The 15,996-nt window shown below is 26.6% G+C and overlaps 1 protein-coding gene and 1 non-coding gene across 2 annotated transcripts; both read right to left on the bottom strand.

Annotated features, from left to right (window-relative positions):
- Positions 1–206: 206 nt before the first annotated feature.
- Positions 207–1,776, bottom strand: LOC101262309 (protein BIG GRAIN 1-like E). Its single transcript, XM_004238982.5, has one exon. It carries the CDS (start codon positions 1,591–1,593, stop codon positions 649–651), a length of 945 nt encoding a protein of 314 aa, XP_004239030.1. The 5' UTR covers positions 1,594–1,776; the 3' UTR covers positions 207–648.
- Positions 1,777–11,257: 9,481 nt separating this feature from the next.
- Positions 11,258–11,331, bottom strand: TRNAI-AAU (transfer RNA isoleucine (anticodon AAU)). The gene has a single exon. It is a non-coding gene; the product is annotated as a tRNA-Ile (tRNA).
- Between the last annotated feature and the right edge of the window lie 4,665 nt (positions 11,332–15,996).

The raw sequence follows: 15,996 nt of genomic DNA, 5'->3' as shown, positions 1-15,996 counted from the left end.
TTGTTGTGGTTGACACATCAACAATGATATGGTTGGTAACTTAATGATTATAAACAACTAACTATATCAAGTTTCCATAATTTGAATTAATCTTATCTGTTAATGCTTATCACTAAAGTCAAAAGATATAATTAATAGGGATATATCTTATAATGACTATGGTTGGTTTTTTCATCATGAGATATTGTTAAAAATCTATATAATAATAATAATAATAATAATGCATAATTATATCAAAGTTGTTATAGTGGTGGACACATGATGTGCTTACACTCCCATATAGCACTAAAAGTCAAGGCAAAGAAGACATTTCAAACTGTACACACTGTAAAAAGCTTTATAAAAACTTCTAAAGAATCACAAATTAAAAAAAAAAAAAAAAAAAAAGGCAAATCTATAGCCATATCCTGACAAGTAAATCAAGACTTTCTTTTTCATGGCTCTAAACATCAACCACAAAAAAAAACAAAAAAACATAATACTCAATATGAGTATTTTGTAAAGCAAAAACGAATCTGATGCACTAAACTTCTGCTATGCACAATGATTTGAATTTAGATGGTCTGGATCGAATTGTCACATTCAAACTATTGTACGCATTTTGATCTTATGACCTAATTTTGTTGCTGTTGCATCAAGACTCCCCTTTCAGATTACGCCACTTGGAATTGGTGCACCCCTTTTGATGTTATCCATATGTGTAGTCTCATAAACTGGTAAACCACTTGATGAATAGTAATCCAAGTCAATATTTGGCAAATCAAACAAATCAGAACTTGATTCACTATCTCCATCATCAATATCATGATCATCAACAACTTTGTTATATGTTTTGTTTTTCTCTAATAACAATCCATTGTTTGTATTATTGATCTTATTATAAACTCCATTATTCTTAATCAACTTCTCATCCAACCAAGAATAATCACTAGAGGTATTGCTTTTCTTGTTATGATGATCAGCATATGCTAAGCTTTTGAAATCTTTATAGGATTTTGTTGGAGTAGGTGCATAAGGAGGTGGAGTTCTAAATCCACTATTTGATGATGATTTTGAATCACTACTTGTACTATTAGTAGTAGTAGTATTAATAGTTGTGGTAGTAATATTACTTGAGCTTCTAAAGCTAAAGTGACTAATACTACTTCTTCTTTTCCTTCTTCCACTTGGACTTTGATCATCTTCTTGAATATCTTTCAATGATTTCTTTTTCTTTGATGATGTTTGATTGAAAAGTGAATTCAAGAAACTAGCAAGTCTACCTCCTGGTGAACTTGGTTGTTTATACTTCTTTTGATCTTTTTGTTTCATCATAATTGGTTTTTGATGATCCATAATATGTTGATTATAATTAGTTGCTGTTTGTGATGGAACAACAAGTGATGATGAAGAATTTCTCATCATAGGCATATCAAAACTCATTCTTCCACCTCTCAAATTTTGTTTGTTGTGATGAAAAATTTGATTGTTGTTGTTGTAATAATCTTCATGTGTTGTAGAGAAATAATTTGTAGCCTCAAAAACATCAATTTCTCCTGAATTATTCCTACATTGGATAATTTTTTTGGACATTTTTTCACTAGTAATGGACATGATATGAGTGTATATCAAAAGAAAATGAAGATGAAGATATGAAAGATTTTGAGAGTTAAATGTATTTAAAGTAGAAAAAAGTTAATATGAAGGATGTTGAAATGAGAGATCAATTTGTGTGGTTGTGAAGAGAAAACATGAGGTGTTTTAGGGTTATTATAGAAAGGGACATGAGGGAGGTGTTTGCTTTTGAAATTATTGGTAAGATGAGTTTTTATAGAGTTTAACTAATATACATACTTAGCATAAACAATTTTTTTTATACTATTAAATTATTAAAATAATAATTATACATAAGTCTCCTTATATATTGTGACTAGTAACCTTGAACATAAAAAAATATTATTTGATAATATATAACAATTAAAAATGATAGATGATGTAAAAAATTCTTATGCTGAAGATATATATAATATGAGTATTTTCAAACTCCTTTTTAATAGAGTAATACATTGAGCTATGGAGGTATGATTCAAGTTGTACACATAGGCATTTAAATTTTTGTATATTATCATAGTAACTTGGAAATGTACAACTACCCTTAACGCATGTTTAAAATTTCAGATACACATTTATATTATATTAAAATATTATTATCCTCTAAATCTATTTTATAAATAATTTTTTTTTTAGTTTACGTGGCAATATCTTATGGTCCAAAGTGTGTTGATATTTTTTTCAAGCTAGTACCACGTAGGTCGAAAAAGGATAGAAAATTATTTATGAAATAAGTTCAAGGGATTAATAGGACCTTAGTATAGTATAAATATGTCTCTGAAATTTCGGATATAGATTGGAGGGTATTTGTACATTTTCTCGTAACATTACTTATAATTTTTTATTTGTAGGAATCCACCTATGATAATTAATTTGCTGAAAATAAATTAATTATATATAGATATATTTATATCGTCAATGTATATGACTTAACTCGATAAAGGCATAATTTTTTTTCTTTTTTTTTAATCAAACTTCAAAACGAGTATTAGAATTACCAAAAAAAAATATAAAACCTTCTAATAATCCTTTGAAATCCATAAATTTTTGTAAGCATCATGGGGGGCATGGAAATGTTCATTCTTGGATTCTGATAATTCTTTTTTTAGTGGGATATTTGCTTTCAACAAGTGCTAATAAAGGGTGTGTACCATGATTTTTTTTTTCTTCCCTAGACCCCCACCAAAAATAAAATAAAATAATAAAGATGAAAAAAAGATAAATTCCTATAATTCATGTTTCAACATTCATGTCACAAGAAAAGGAAAAGGGAATTAAAGAAGAATCAAATGCAATTTTTTTTTCTCAACAAAGACAAAAAAAAATATGCTTAAGTACCGATTCTTCTATTTACTACATTTTTTTATGACAAATATAAAAGAAATAAATTCATGAAAAACAATTCTAACTTTATATATACAATATACTTTAGAAGTGTGTACAAATTAATCCCCAACACCATTGTTGTTATGAGAAATAAAAAAGATAAAAAGACATATTTCTTTTAGAGATACTTAGGATTTATTTTTTATGATAATTATTTTTTTTTAAAAAAAAAACTCAAGAATAATATTACTACTAGCATGAGACATACTATTTCTGACAACTTTATATATAGTGTCCTCCAATATTTGATAGAGAAGAAAAAGGAGTTTATGAAAGCTGAAAAGAACCATATGATAGGTTCATATTGTGTCCTCATAAAATTTAACTCGATTATCGAGAGTTTATCAGAAATATTTTTTTTTAATATATAATAGATAAGGATTAAATTACGTATATATTATTTTATTTATATTTATAATTTGTAAAATTTTATGGAATATGGTGTTATATAATATGCACCATAATAGAAAGTCTCTATTGAAGGATTATTTGGTAAAAAGTTGTCAAATTAGTGGATATATGTAATTAATTAACTTCAATTATTGATTGTCATTTGTTTGTCAGAAGATAAAGTCCTAATTGAGCATGCATTTTTGGGTGATTAACTTTCTTAATTATTGTGGGGTTGCATGCATTTTTGGGTGATTAACTATCTTAATTATTGTGGGGTTCTCTAATTTGACCCACCAAAAAAAAAAGTAAAAATCATTCAAGATTCACCACTTTTCAAAATAACTTTTTTTTAGAAAAAATAAATAAATAAAATTCCTTTTTGATTATTTTTAAAAATAATTTTTAGTAGATAGAAATAAATATTTGAAAAACTAGAATTTGCTCATAAAGTAGGTGCACATAAATACCATAAAATGTCATGTACGAGACACACACACACAATAAATAAATAAATAAATAAAACTATGAAAATTATCATTGAATAGCCTATGTCTAACAAGAAACGTTTTATAATCCGTCATATAAAATTAACGATCAATTAGTTAATTGTTTGTCACATTCTTTTGGTACAACAATTAATTAATTTGTACGCTTTAAGACAAGCAAAATTCATTATATACACAGACACTAAAGTGATCCTTCATTAATAAAAAGTAATACAAAAACTACAATGTTTTATTATATTCAAATTGATAACTTAAAATTTTGAATTTACATCAGATTTAATGAATCGTTTTTTGTCTTTTTATCAAATTACTCAAAAAAAATATCTTAATTTTAGGGCATTTATAGAGGATGGAGGTCTCATACTTTAATTTAGTGTTGGCCACATTATTATATGTTGGATTAAAGCATCCATTTTATCTTCACCACTCAACACACGTACGTCTTATTATTAAAGTCTATTTAAGATGTGATGGTCCATATATATATATATATATATCATATATGATTTGCATTGGGCAAATAAGTTTTTATTTAAAATTCAATAAAGTCACCATTCATCTCATATAAAAATATTAATACCAACATGAATATGTGGGGGAAAAAAAAACAAATTTACAATCTGCATTTTTGTCTTTTAAATTTTTACTCTTTTCTTTAAGACGATTATTCATCGAAATTATTTTTTATTTCTCCTTTAAAGTTATACTACCAATAGTAGCATTCTATGGTGATAACTCAAAATATGTATTTAAAATCATAAGTTAAAGGCGACCAATTTATACATGATTTTTACTTGATTTTGTTTTATAAACAATTTTCATATTTACCAAACGTGTAGACAAATGTCTATAATCTACTTTGATTGTTGTAATTCGTAAGAATGTTTGTATAAATTATTATTCTTTATTTCAATATAAATATATTATTTAATTAAAGTACACGTCCGAAATTTCAGCGACACACTTATACTATATTAAGGTCTTATTACTCCCGTGAAGTTATTTTATAAGTAATTTTCTATCCCTTTTCGCCCTATGTGGAACTAGCTTGAAAAAAAAGTCAATCAGCGTTAGGACCATAAGATAGTGTCACGTAGGCCAAAAAGGAGTAGAAATTATTAATAAAATAAGTTCAGAGGGGTAATAAGACCTTAGTGTAGTATAAGTGTGTCTCTGAAATTTCGAGCATAGGTTGAGGAGTACTTGTACATTATCCCTAATTAATTTATCACTAATTGGAAGAAATAATGGATTTTTTAATTAAAAAAAAAGTTAATCTATGTTTTTTTCCCCAAAACATCTATTATATTTACTGCAAATTTAATTTGACAAAGACCATTAATATTTGGGACTAGAGATAATAACATCTACTTAGTTATTTTTAGATGAGATCATGACATATTTCTTCCAGCTCATTGTGTTGTCAACTTTTAGCATGTATAAAAAAGCCACAAAACCAAATAAATTTAATTTATAATATATGTTAATATATAGAAATTATTTTTTGAAGATTCACTTCCAAAAATTTCCTGGCATTTTCATCTTTATCTAACTAATTGCATGGAGCTTTCAACAAGTGACTTTGCAGTGTCACTATCCACATCCAAATCTTTTTGTTATTTTCTTTGATATGTTAATTAACATCGTGATCAGAAAATATGAAATGAGTTATGTAAATTTATCATGTGTAACTTTTAGCTAATTTATCGCTAAAAAAATTTCTAACTAATTGAATTTTCTTATAATCCGTAGATAATCTATAGCTAAATGGAATTAACATGATTTTTTTTATTTAGCTATGATTATTTTCTTTGATATGTTAATTAATGTCGCGACCATAAAATATGAAATTAGTTATGAAATTATTAGCTAAATGGTTTTGTTATTATCCTCCTATATTTATCAAATTTTCGTTTTTTTAAATTAATTGGAAAAAGATTTAATATGAGTTCACATAAATAAAACCCTCTTAGAAAAAATAAAATCTAAAAATAACTTATTTGAAAGAATATACATATTTTAAGCTTTTGGATGTAATAAAATTTGTTAAGACAAATATATAGTTGGTAGATGTGGCTTGGACTTCTTATTTATTTGGTTTCATGATATTAAGCATGAATCATCTTATCTCCTTTTTTCCCTTGTTCTTGATTTATGCAATGGTATTGGATTAATATAAGTTTACCTTATGCATCCTAATTGATACCAAACAACAACGACAACAATAACATGTTCAGTATAATTTCACAAATGAAGTATGAAGAATCGAATGTATGCAAGTCTTATTCCTATCTATTTTTGTGAGGCAGATAAACCATTTTTGGTAGATCCAGATCGGTTCTTATCGATAATACATCACAGTATAATTTTACAAATGAAGTTCGTAGAATAGAATGTATACAGATTTTATCCCTATATATATGCGAGGCATATAGGCTATTTCTGATAGATCCTGATCGTTTCTTATCGATAACATATCACTTTTTTTATTGTTATTATTATCTATAAGAATCCATGATGCATGTGGATAATAAGGAATGAGGATGCTATCTATTTCATGGGTAAGGATGATCAAAAGTATCAATTAAGTGATAGAGTTGTTTCATATCTAAGTGTCATTGAAAGCCCACAAAGAGGAAAGTCCAATAGGCTATGATTCAACTTGTGTGGGCACTACCTCTTTGGCCCAATTGGTCCTAACCATGTTTCCACAAACCAATGACAATTCGACATGTGTCGAGAAGGCCCCACTTTTGCCCCCTACCCTTTTGTATGTTACTTAGATTCTAATGAATCAAAATACAAAAAAGAAGACATGTTTTGTAGCTTTCTTTTAGTTTACACCACTTATATATAAAGTTAAATTTCATGGTTATTGTTCTTCTACAAGTCCCCATCTGTTCCCTTAGTATTTTTAGATCATATGGACTTTTCACTAATAACAATTCCACACAATGGAGGAATCAAGATTGGTCCATGAGTTATGGTGTTTGTGGGACTACTTATCCATGTTTTAAATGTTATAGATCATGTTCTATGGACCAAAGGCAAAGAAGGAGGAATCACATACCATAAGATTTTAATAATACTGTACTTAAGATCTTGAATTTCATCGGCCGTCGTATAAACCTGGAGAATCATTCATTCGCCTGTCACGTGTTGCCACCAGAGTCATATATACTCAAAGTAAGCTCCTGGCTCGCCCCTATCTCTAAAGGGGCTTATGATTGTGGTAGCGACAAGCCTCCTAGGTCTTTCTCTATCATCTTTTTTTTTCTCTACCTTCCGAGGCGCTCTTGTATTCATTCAGACTAGGTGAATTTTAAACTCTAAGTCAACAACATTCAATGGTGTGACCTAATATAGTCAACGAGTGTTGAAAAACACGAGGTCTCTAATTCAAAATCCATCAGAGAGAAAAAAAACAGCACAAGGTGATTAATACTTCTCAACTGTACATGTGCTAGCAAGAGGTAAACAAATACCCTATATTAAAAGTATATGCAAATTAGCCTGAACTCCACGATCATAAAAGGTAAACCTCTCAATCAACATAGATGCAAAGTACTATTAATGTACTTGAGTATCTAATTTCTTTTATTTATATAACTAAAATAACATTTATATCGCGAATTCGATCACACTTCTTGTCCAAAAACTGTCCTTGATTGATTGATTGACCTAATTTATCATCTGTAGTTGGTTGTTTTGAAGCCCACCAAGGGCCCAATGATGAGACCAAACTGGACATGTATATCTTAAAGGGAAAAGTTACATATGTAGCCATTTTTCTCAATTTAACCACTAGGCCCAATACTATAACAATGCAAAAAAATAAATTAATTAAAATGATCATATTTTGTTAGTCCTAAAATCTAATACATTTTGATATTTGTTTTGTTTTGCAATATTCTTAAAAAGGACTCAGATTGCAATAGAGATGTTAAATAAACGAGTTTAGAAGGTTAATATGGATTATACTTGTTAATAAAGATAGGTCACTAACTTACCAATATTGCCCAAGACATTTGAGTCATAATGAGCTTAACAATTTATTTAAACAGGATTCTTATCGATATAATATCTGAATTTTCATTTAGATACGAAACTCACAATATGATATTACTTTATTAGGGTTCTAATCTGCTCAACTCTTTTCATGTATATATCGTCAATTAAAGCTCCTATTAAAAACACTTATAGGACATGATTTTAATACACACATGTCATTATATCTGTCAAGGAATATCTTAATATAAATTGACGATGAAATTCGAATATAAAATTCGTAAAACAACAATTATTCGGAAGGGGTAAACCTATTATGTAAAATTCCACTATTTATCCATAGCTAAATCATTTATAACACATAAAAATTATGATATAAATAATTCGAATGTAATTTATTTATTTTTTATTATTTTATTTAAGAAATCCTATTATTTAAATTTCGAACTCCAAAATAACTTCAGGAGGTTGGGGGATAACATGCACGAGCGCAACTTTATAACAATGAAAAGTTAGATATGAAAATGTATTATAAGATTTTATTATTTGAAAAGACTATCAACTTACTTTACACACGTGGCATTACAATATCCACTTACATTTATTTTGTTGGAAAATAGCTGTCTCATTATTTATTAGTTTAAAATTATTAGCTTAAAAAACACGGTCGTAATTAAAATTTGAAATTTATAAATACGTATAATATATAAATATGTAATAAATTTGATATCAATCGACAGACAAGTAGAATGGAAAATAGTATTGCAACTTTGGATCAAAAGCACGACATGAATCGCAAGTGCGTAAACGTTACTAACTAAATTTTCTTTTTTCTTTTTTACTGTTAAGCATTTCAGTTTTGAGAGTGCCTATTTATAACACCTTTAGTCTCAACTCACAACTGATAAATGACAACCAAACATTTCAACTTGTGCCTAATGTGTGTGGATACCCGTTGACATTGACGTGACTCATAAATTTTGAAGGTTTCATTGAGATGATTATTTTCTAAGTTGAAGTGTTTAACTTACATAGTGAAGACGAGTTGAGGTACCAGGAAATTCATAATAAATGTCGAAGATCTCATTTGACTACCAAGTCATCTGAGCACAAGTCTGAGTGTTTGTTTATGTATTATCCCTTATGATTTGATATTTTTTAAAAAATAAAATGTTCTAAATTAACAATTTACATGTAATAAATAAAATTTTAAAATAAATAGAATGTTTAAAATAAAGCTATTGTGGTCATACTTATACAATTAAATAAAACTTACTAAATTTATCTAATAACTTAAAATTTTAAATAAAATGATTCATATTATTCAATTCAAACGCTAAATCAAACAAATGAGTCATACAAGCCAATAAGGTACACCGTATATGAATATAATATATTTCAACTTTAAACAAAATGTTTTCTAACGAAAGTTGATTTAAAAAAAACAACACAGATCGTACGTCAAGATCCCTAATCATCATTTTAATAATTAAAAAAAAAAAGTGATCGAGAGATAACATTCAATAGCTCGACTTTAAATCATCCATTCTGTAAAGAAAGCGTAATAATTTACTGATCTAATCTATAATAATTTAAACTATTTATTAGATAAGATGATTCAACCAATTCAATATAAATTCTTGATAAGAAAAAAAGAGCACAGAGAAATCAAATCCTACCTTATCTGGATAAAAGAAAGTGTTGTTTGTCCCTTTATCTTTGGAAGAATCAATGTATTTAGAAATTAAAAAAAAAAATTGTCAATCAATTAATATGACAACATGGGGTTAGATTTTTCTTGTTATTTTTATAGACAATATATGGTCACAAATACTATTTTTTGATTTTATGTCTGCCTTTATAACTATTTTTACATTGTCTAATTATTAAATTGGAACAGCATCTAACATTATTGACAACTAATGAGATAAAATCCAACATGTTTTTCAACCACAAACTTATCAACCACTAATAATAGTTGGCTTTTTTTAATTATATATATATGTCAAATGATAAACTAAAATGACTTTTTTGAAATATCCATAATAAAGAATTATTTGATAAAAGTTTGGTCATGAGTTTATGTTTTTTAATAGTTAGTTTGGGGTGTGGTATATAGACATTTTTTTTTGTAGCATAAAAGGGAAAAGGGCATAATAAAAAGGGATAAAGCACAACTCATGACATTATATTGTATTTATATAGTCAATTTTCAATGTTTTTAGTTGCATAATTTAATTCTCATTTTTTCAATTGTAGTGTTCAAAAGTTCGATATGCAACATTATACATCTGATATACATTTTACGTATTATTTTTTTTTTGGCAACAATGCTTAAAATTTGATATACAATATTTGAAGTTGGTCTTGACAAAGTATATTTGAAGCTTCGCTAAGATTACAAGTTCAGTAAAGAGTATCTGAAATTTGATCTTGTTAAATCGATAATATTAATAAAAAAGTATTTAAAATCAATCTTTGATAAAATCGTATCCAATTTTAAGTAAAGATATCACCAAAACAAGTAACTAAAGGTTGTGTACTTCATTGGGCTGGGAGCCCAGTAGAATAAACGCTTCAGTTTTAGTGCAAGACTTTGTTTTGGGCCTAATTAAATAAACATCAAGAAATACATCAAAAGTTCTGGGCACGATAACTGGTACATTAGAGACATGTCTTTTCCGATCATTCGCTGGCTTAAATTGTATAATTCGCTGGCCTATCTCGCTGTAATTGTATAATTTATTTTGCACACAGTTGAATCGAATTAAAATGTATGTATATTGCATAATTATAAGTGTATAGCAAGAAGATATATGTTTTTCTCGCTTTATACAAAAACAAAAACACAATATATACACTTCTGTTGTATAAAGCTAGAGAAAATTGTATTTCACTGCAATTGTATGATTCGCAATTGTATAATTCGTTGGCCTTTTTCTCTGCAATATTTGAAGTAAAATGTTTGTAAATTGTATAATTAAGTGTATAACACGAAGATATACATTTTTGCATGTGTATATACAATTTTCTCTCGCTTTATACAAAACAGAAACAGAATTATACACTTCTGTGTATAAAGAGAGAGAGACGAGCGAGAATGAAGAGGGTGAGCGAGATTTTTGGGAGAGAGACGCTTACAAATTTTAGCTAATGTTTGCTATGGAGCACAATTAAATCAAACCCTAGGTATTCCATTTAATTTAGGTTATTAGTTTGCTATTATATACAATTTCCCTAGAAAATATAATGTTAAAAATAATGACCCGTATCTTTCCGATTCTATCGTACTAAAAAAATTTATCATCAAAAATAATGAGGCATATCCTTCCCGATCCTCTCGTATAATAGAAAAGGCCATCATTAAAAAATAATGGCCCATGCAGGTCTCGAATCTGCGACCTTTACGTTATTAGCACGACGCTCTAACCAACTGAGCTAATGGGCCAATCATTTGCATGTACTAAATAAATTTAATTATTAATGTTGAAAATAACATCAAAGATTAATAAAAGGCAAGTAAAATGAACACGATGGAGTATAAAAGTAGAGTAAATGAGTTAATGATGATAAACATATTTAATTATTATTTTTTTCATGTGTTTTACATATCTTAGTTAACTATAGATCTCTTTTTCTACCTAGATTATTATAATTTATATATTAAAAAACATCTGAAAACTAACTAGACTCAGTTATTTTCGTTTTCAATCTAATCAAGTATCATAATCTATTTGACTACATATATTCTAATACATGAATGATGATGTTTTAAATAAATTAATATATAGATGAGTAATCAAGTAATATTTTTTAATGATAATTAAAATATGAAACACACGAAAGAAATGTTAGTTCATACATATTTGTGATGACTACCTCCATAAAATAATGTAGACATCTTTTCTATGTTTTTTGACATGAAATAAATGAAAGGAGCCAAATGGATTTTGCCAATAAGAAAACGATTTGTATAATTATATTGTGGACCCTTCGTTCCTTCCATCAATTTTTTTTTTTTTTGGTTTTTTGACTTATTGTAAATTATTTAATAATTTTTTTAGAGACGTAGTTTGATTGGACACGAAAATTAATAAAAATAATATACGTTTAAAACTTGTATTCTTTAACGTATTGTATAAATTATATATAACATTTGTATATGACCTTAAAATCGAAATATTTGATTTGCAAGAATTTTACTTTTTAGGGTTTCAATATAATTTTCACTATTTCTTTTATTTTATGATAAAACTATAATATTGTTTGTACTATTTCTTTTTAATTAGCTCTATTAGTAGGTAGATGCTACCTAGAATGCTAGAATATTTACCTTTGCTTTGTCCTTAAAACAATTTCTAATACAATCAAGGGATCTTAACATTGTTGGTGTATAATATAATGTATATACACACTAATCAAGAAGTGGCTTTAGAATAATTAATGATAATAATTTAATTATTTTTAAATATATATTTTTAGCGTTAATTATTAACATTCTTTATAAATGTCTCTAAAGCCTATAACAATATTGGATTTGATAACAATTATATCAATTAATGTTGGTAAAGGTTTTAACTCTCTTCATTAATGTGTATATTTATTATCGCTAAAAATTATTTTTGTTATAATAATATATAAATTATAAAATAAAGATTAGTACGTAAGTATTATTTTTCTTGTGAACTTTGTGGGACTATTGCATACTATAAAAATGAGTATATTTTTTTTCATTATACCATGTTTGGTAAAATATTTTCAAGGTGCGGTGAATTTCAAGAGACAGATATATATCAAAAAAAAAATTAAAAACTGTAATTATACATAAATACTTATAATTTTTTAATTCGAGAACATGACTTTAGACAAGCAGCTATCAAGATCGAAGATTTATTAGTTGGTAGTCTTAATGATCATTTTCCTAAGGCAAGCACATTAAGAAGAAAAAAAAAGGAAATATTCTTTCTTTGTTACTCTTAATTCTTAACTAATATTGCTTTTAAAAGAATAATTTATGGATTTATATTATTGTTGATGTTTAACCAAATTCTCAAAATTAATTAATATTGAAAAAGCGTTTTATAAATACATATAAAAAAAGTACTTTTAAGTATTCATTTGTATTTGTCTAAATTTTTAAAAAAGGTTTCACCTATTTTTATCGATTTAAAAATAAAGAGATCTCTTTTATTTCAGCGGCGGCTACTTATCTTCTTTGTTTCCTTATAAATTAAAATTCCCTCCTTTGATTCTTGAGACAAGAAAATTAACAACAAGAATAGAAACTATCCATTTTTTTTTAAATCCATTATCATGATAATATACTTTTATTCCTTCTAAACAATATCATGTTAGGGTTTATTTTGGATCATAAACTCTATATTCTCTCTAATTCCATAAACAATGGATACTTGTATAGAAAAAGAGGAACATAATTAATTGATGGGCACCTAATTCCTTTTTTTTTATAAAGTCACAAATTAGCCCTAATAATAACAAGGGAACAATTGGTATGGTGTATGAACATAAGTTGTCATAAATAAAACTATAGTATTGTTTTATATATTTCATATTTGGTTACTAATTATTTAATTATAACTTAAAACTTTAAGGTCAGAATTAGTTATTTTAGTAAGATCGTAAAATAATAATAATATTGAAATTAGTTATGTCGAGATAAATTAAAATAGTACTTAGAGGTTTCTTAAATCCTTTCTACTAAATAAAGTGGAAACTATTATGAATCACTACTATAAAAATAATTTTTAGCGTCATTTAATATTGCCACTAATAAGTAGTGCTAAAGTTTTTATCGGCATTAATTAAGTGTCATTAGAATCAATGTCGCTAAAAGCTTTAGGTACATATACAATGAGTGACAATTGATGATAAATTTACATATTTAGCGGCAATTAAAAATTAAATGCCACTAATGATCATTTTTATTGCAGTGAATGTTATGACAAATTGCGGGAAAAAAGGTTAATTAACTTACTAATATCGCCAATAATTTTATATGAAAATATGTATTTACGTTGAAAAACTGACTACGTCTATCTTTTATTTCATATCATCTTTTTTTTTTCCTTCAAATTTAAGAAATAACTGATAGACTATATTGGTGATTTCATTTAAAAGATAACGTAGTATGATTTTTGTACTGATGCTTCTCTTAGGAAAAATATACACTTTAATCTTGTTAGCGTATAAAAGTTAAACTCTTGCAATTTTACGTGATAATGATTTAAAAGTTTGATTCAGCAATACTTTTTTTCGTCAGAAGAAATGTTGTTTATAGTCGTTATTTTTAATGCCATTTATATAATATTAATTATGATAAATGTTTTCTATATGATTAAGATGGTGATTTACTTAGATAGTTAAAATTTTCATGATAAATCAAATTCTATTGTTGATGGATTATGATGGCTGATTAAAAGCAATAATTTATGGACTTTCCACATTATGTCCAATTTTGGATAAATGAAATTCCATTCCAAATAGGTAATGCTGCCAAAACCTCCTTTGTGGACTTATTTGCTAATCCAATTCCAAATTGGATTCTAATTTAATAAATCAAGAAACATAATTTATTTATTTTTTTAAAAATAAAAAAATGAATAAACTAAATCATATTTTTTGTCCTAATAAAATAATATTTAATTAAACAAATGATCATTTGAACAATAAAATTCTCTAATTTAATTATCAAATAAAAAAATAATTTAATCCTGTAGAAAAGATCAAAACACTTATTAGTGTGTGTTTACATAATTATTTCTTTTTCTGTACAAAATTATTGCTGTATTTACTAAAATTATTAGACTTTATATATCTAGCAAAAAGAGTTTCGAATTTATTTGCTTTCAGCTTTCCAACGACAAACAAAGGAGGAACCACTTATATTACAAAAGAGTTTCCTACTACGATATCATAGGTTCAATAACAAGCAAATGTTAATAAAAATATGTTCAAAAAATTCAGATGTGAAATTAAATTTAGGGGTTTACTCATATCTCTAACATTTTATAGGTAAGTGGACACTACCAAATTAATATTTCACTATCTGCGTATAGAAGTTGAACTCTAAAGAAAATGATCGTTTGTGATAGAGATTTTAGAGTTAGATTCAAAGTATAGTTAGGGCTGGACGTAGAGAGTTAATTTGTATTTATAAATTTTAAATCATAAATCCACTTTCACGTATGATCTTTTTCAATGAAGTGATTCAGTTCAATGGAACTCAAATTTTATATGTGGTAGGAATTTTATATCAAGTCACTAATTTATTTTGATAACCATCGAGTTAGTAGTTAAAATTATGATATTGATATGTTTTAAGATAGAATTGAATACATAAAAGGTAGATCTGGTACATAAACTATTGTGCTTATGTAGAATTTGGGGAAGAAACGTCAAGGAATATAATGTAAAGTATAGTAGACAATTTATTTTATCGTATACATATTAATAATTATTTTCACGATTCGAATATATATAACCGATAGATCACACAATAATAAATATTAGTGTTGCTCATCGAAAACTCCGATGCACTAATGTTTGCCACTAATTCTTAAGATAGATAACAAACACATCTAAACATTATTAATTAAGTGTATATATACAACATATTTTAAACTTATTCTATAACTGGATTTCAATTTAAAAAAAATAATGATGTGTCATGTCCCAAAGTTAGTTGCACTCTAAAAAAAGTTAAAAGGTTTTTAACCAAAAATAACTTCTTGACTATAACAAATTAGAGTTGGAATTAATAATCAAAACATATAAAAATTGATATTTTTAAACAAGTTTTACACCATAATGTAGCAATCCATCCTGTTAGTGATATTGTCTGCTTTAAATCTAGGAATGTACGTCTTTAAAATGCGTCATTAGTGGGTAAGACATGCTTACTTAAAACACGTCATTAATGAATAAGATTTGTTTACTTATATACTCAACATCTCTCATATATTTTACTGATGTGAAATTAGTTATCTTAAACCGGAATGTCAGTACACTTCATTTGTATCTTTTTTTATATGAGCCATTATCATTTACATGTAAAAGTGCACCTTAAAGCTGGTTAAGCTTATAAACTATAAAT

This window comes from Solanum lycopersicum, chromosome 5, assembly GCF_036512215.1.
Source record: "Solanum lycopersicum chromosome 5, SLM_r2.1".
NCBI classification, from domain to species: domain Eukaryota; kingdom Viridiplantae; phylum Streptophyta; class Magnoliopsida; order Solanales; family Solanaceae; genus Solanum; species Solanum lycopersicum.
The sequence above is the reverse complement of the archived record's forward strand: the minus strand, read 5'-3'. Positions and strand labels throughout refer to the sequence as shown.

Coding starts and splice junctions, on each gene's coding strand:
- LOC101262309 (XM_004238982.5), bottom strand. CDS start 1,593: ATGTCCATTACTAGTGAAAAAATGTCCAAAAAAATTATCCAATGTAGG.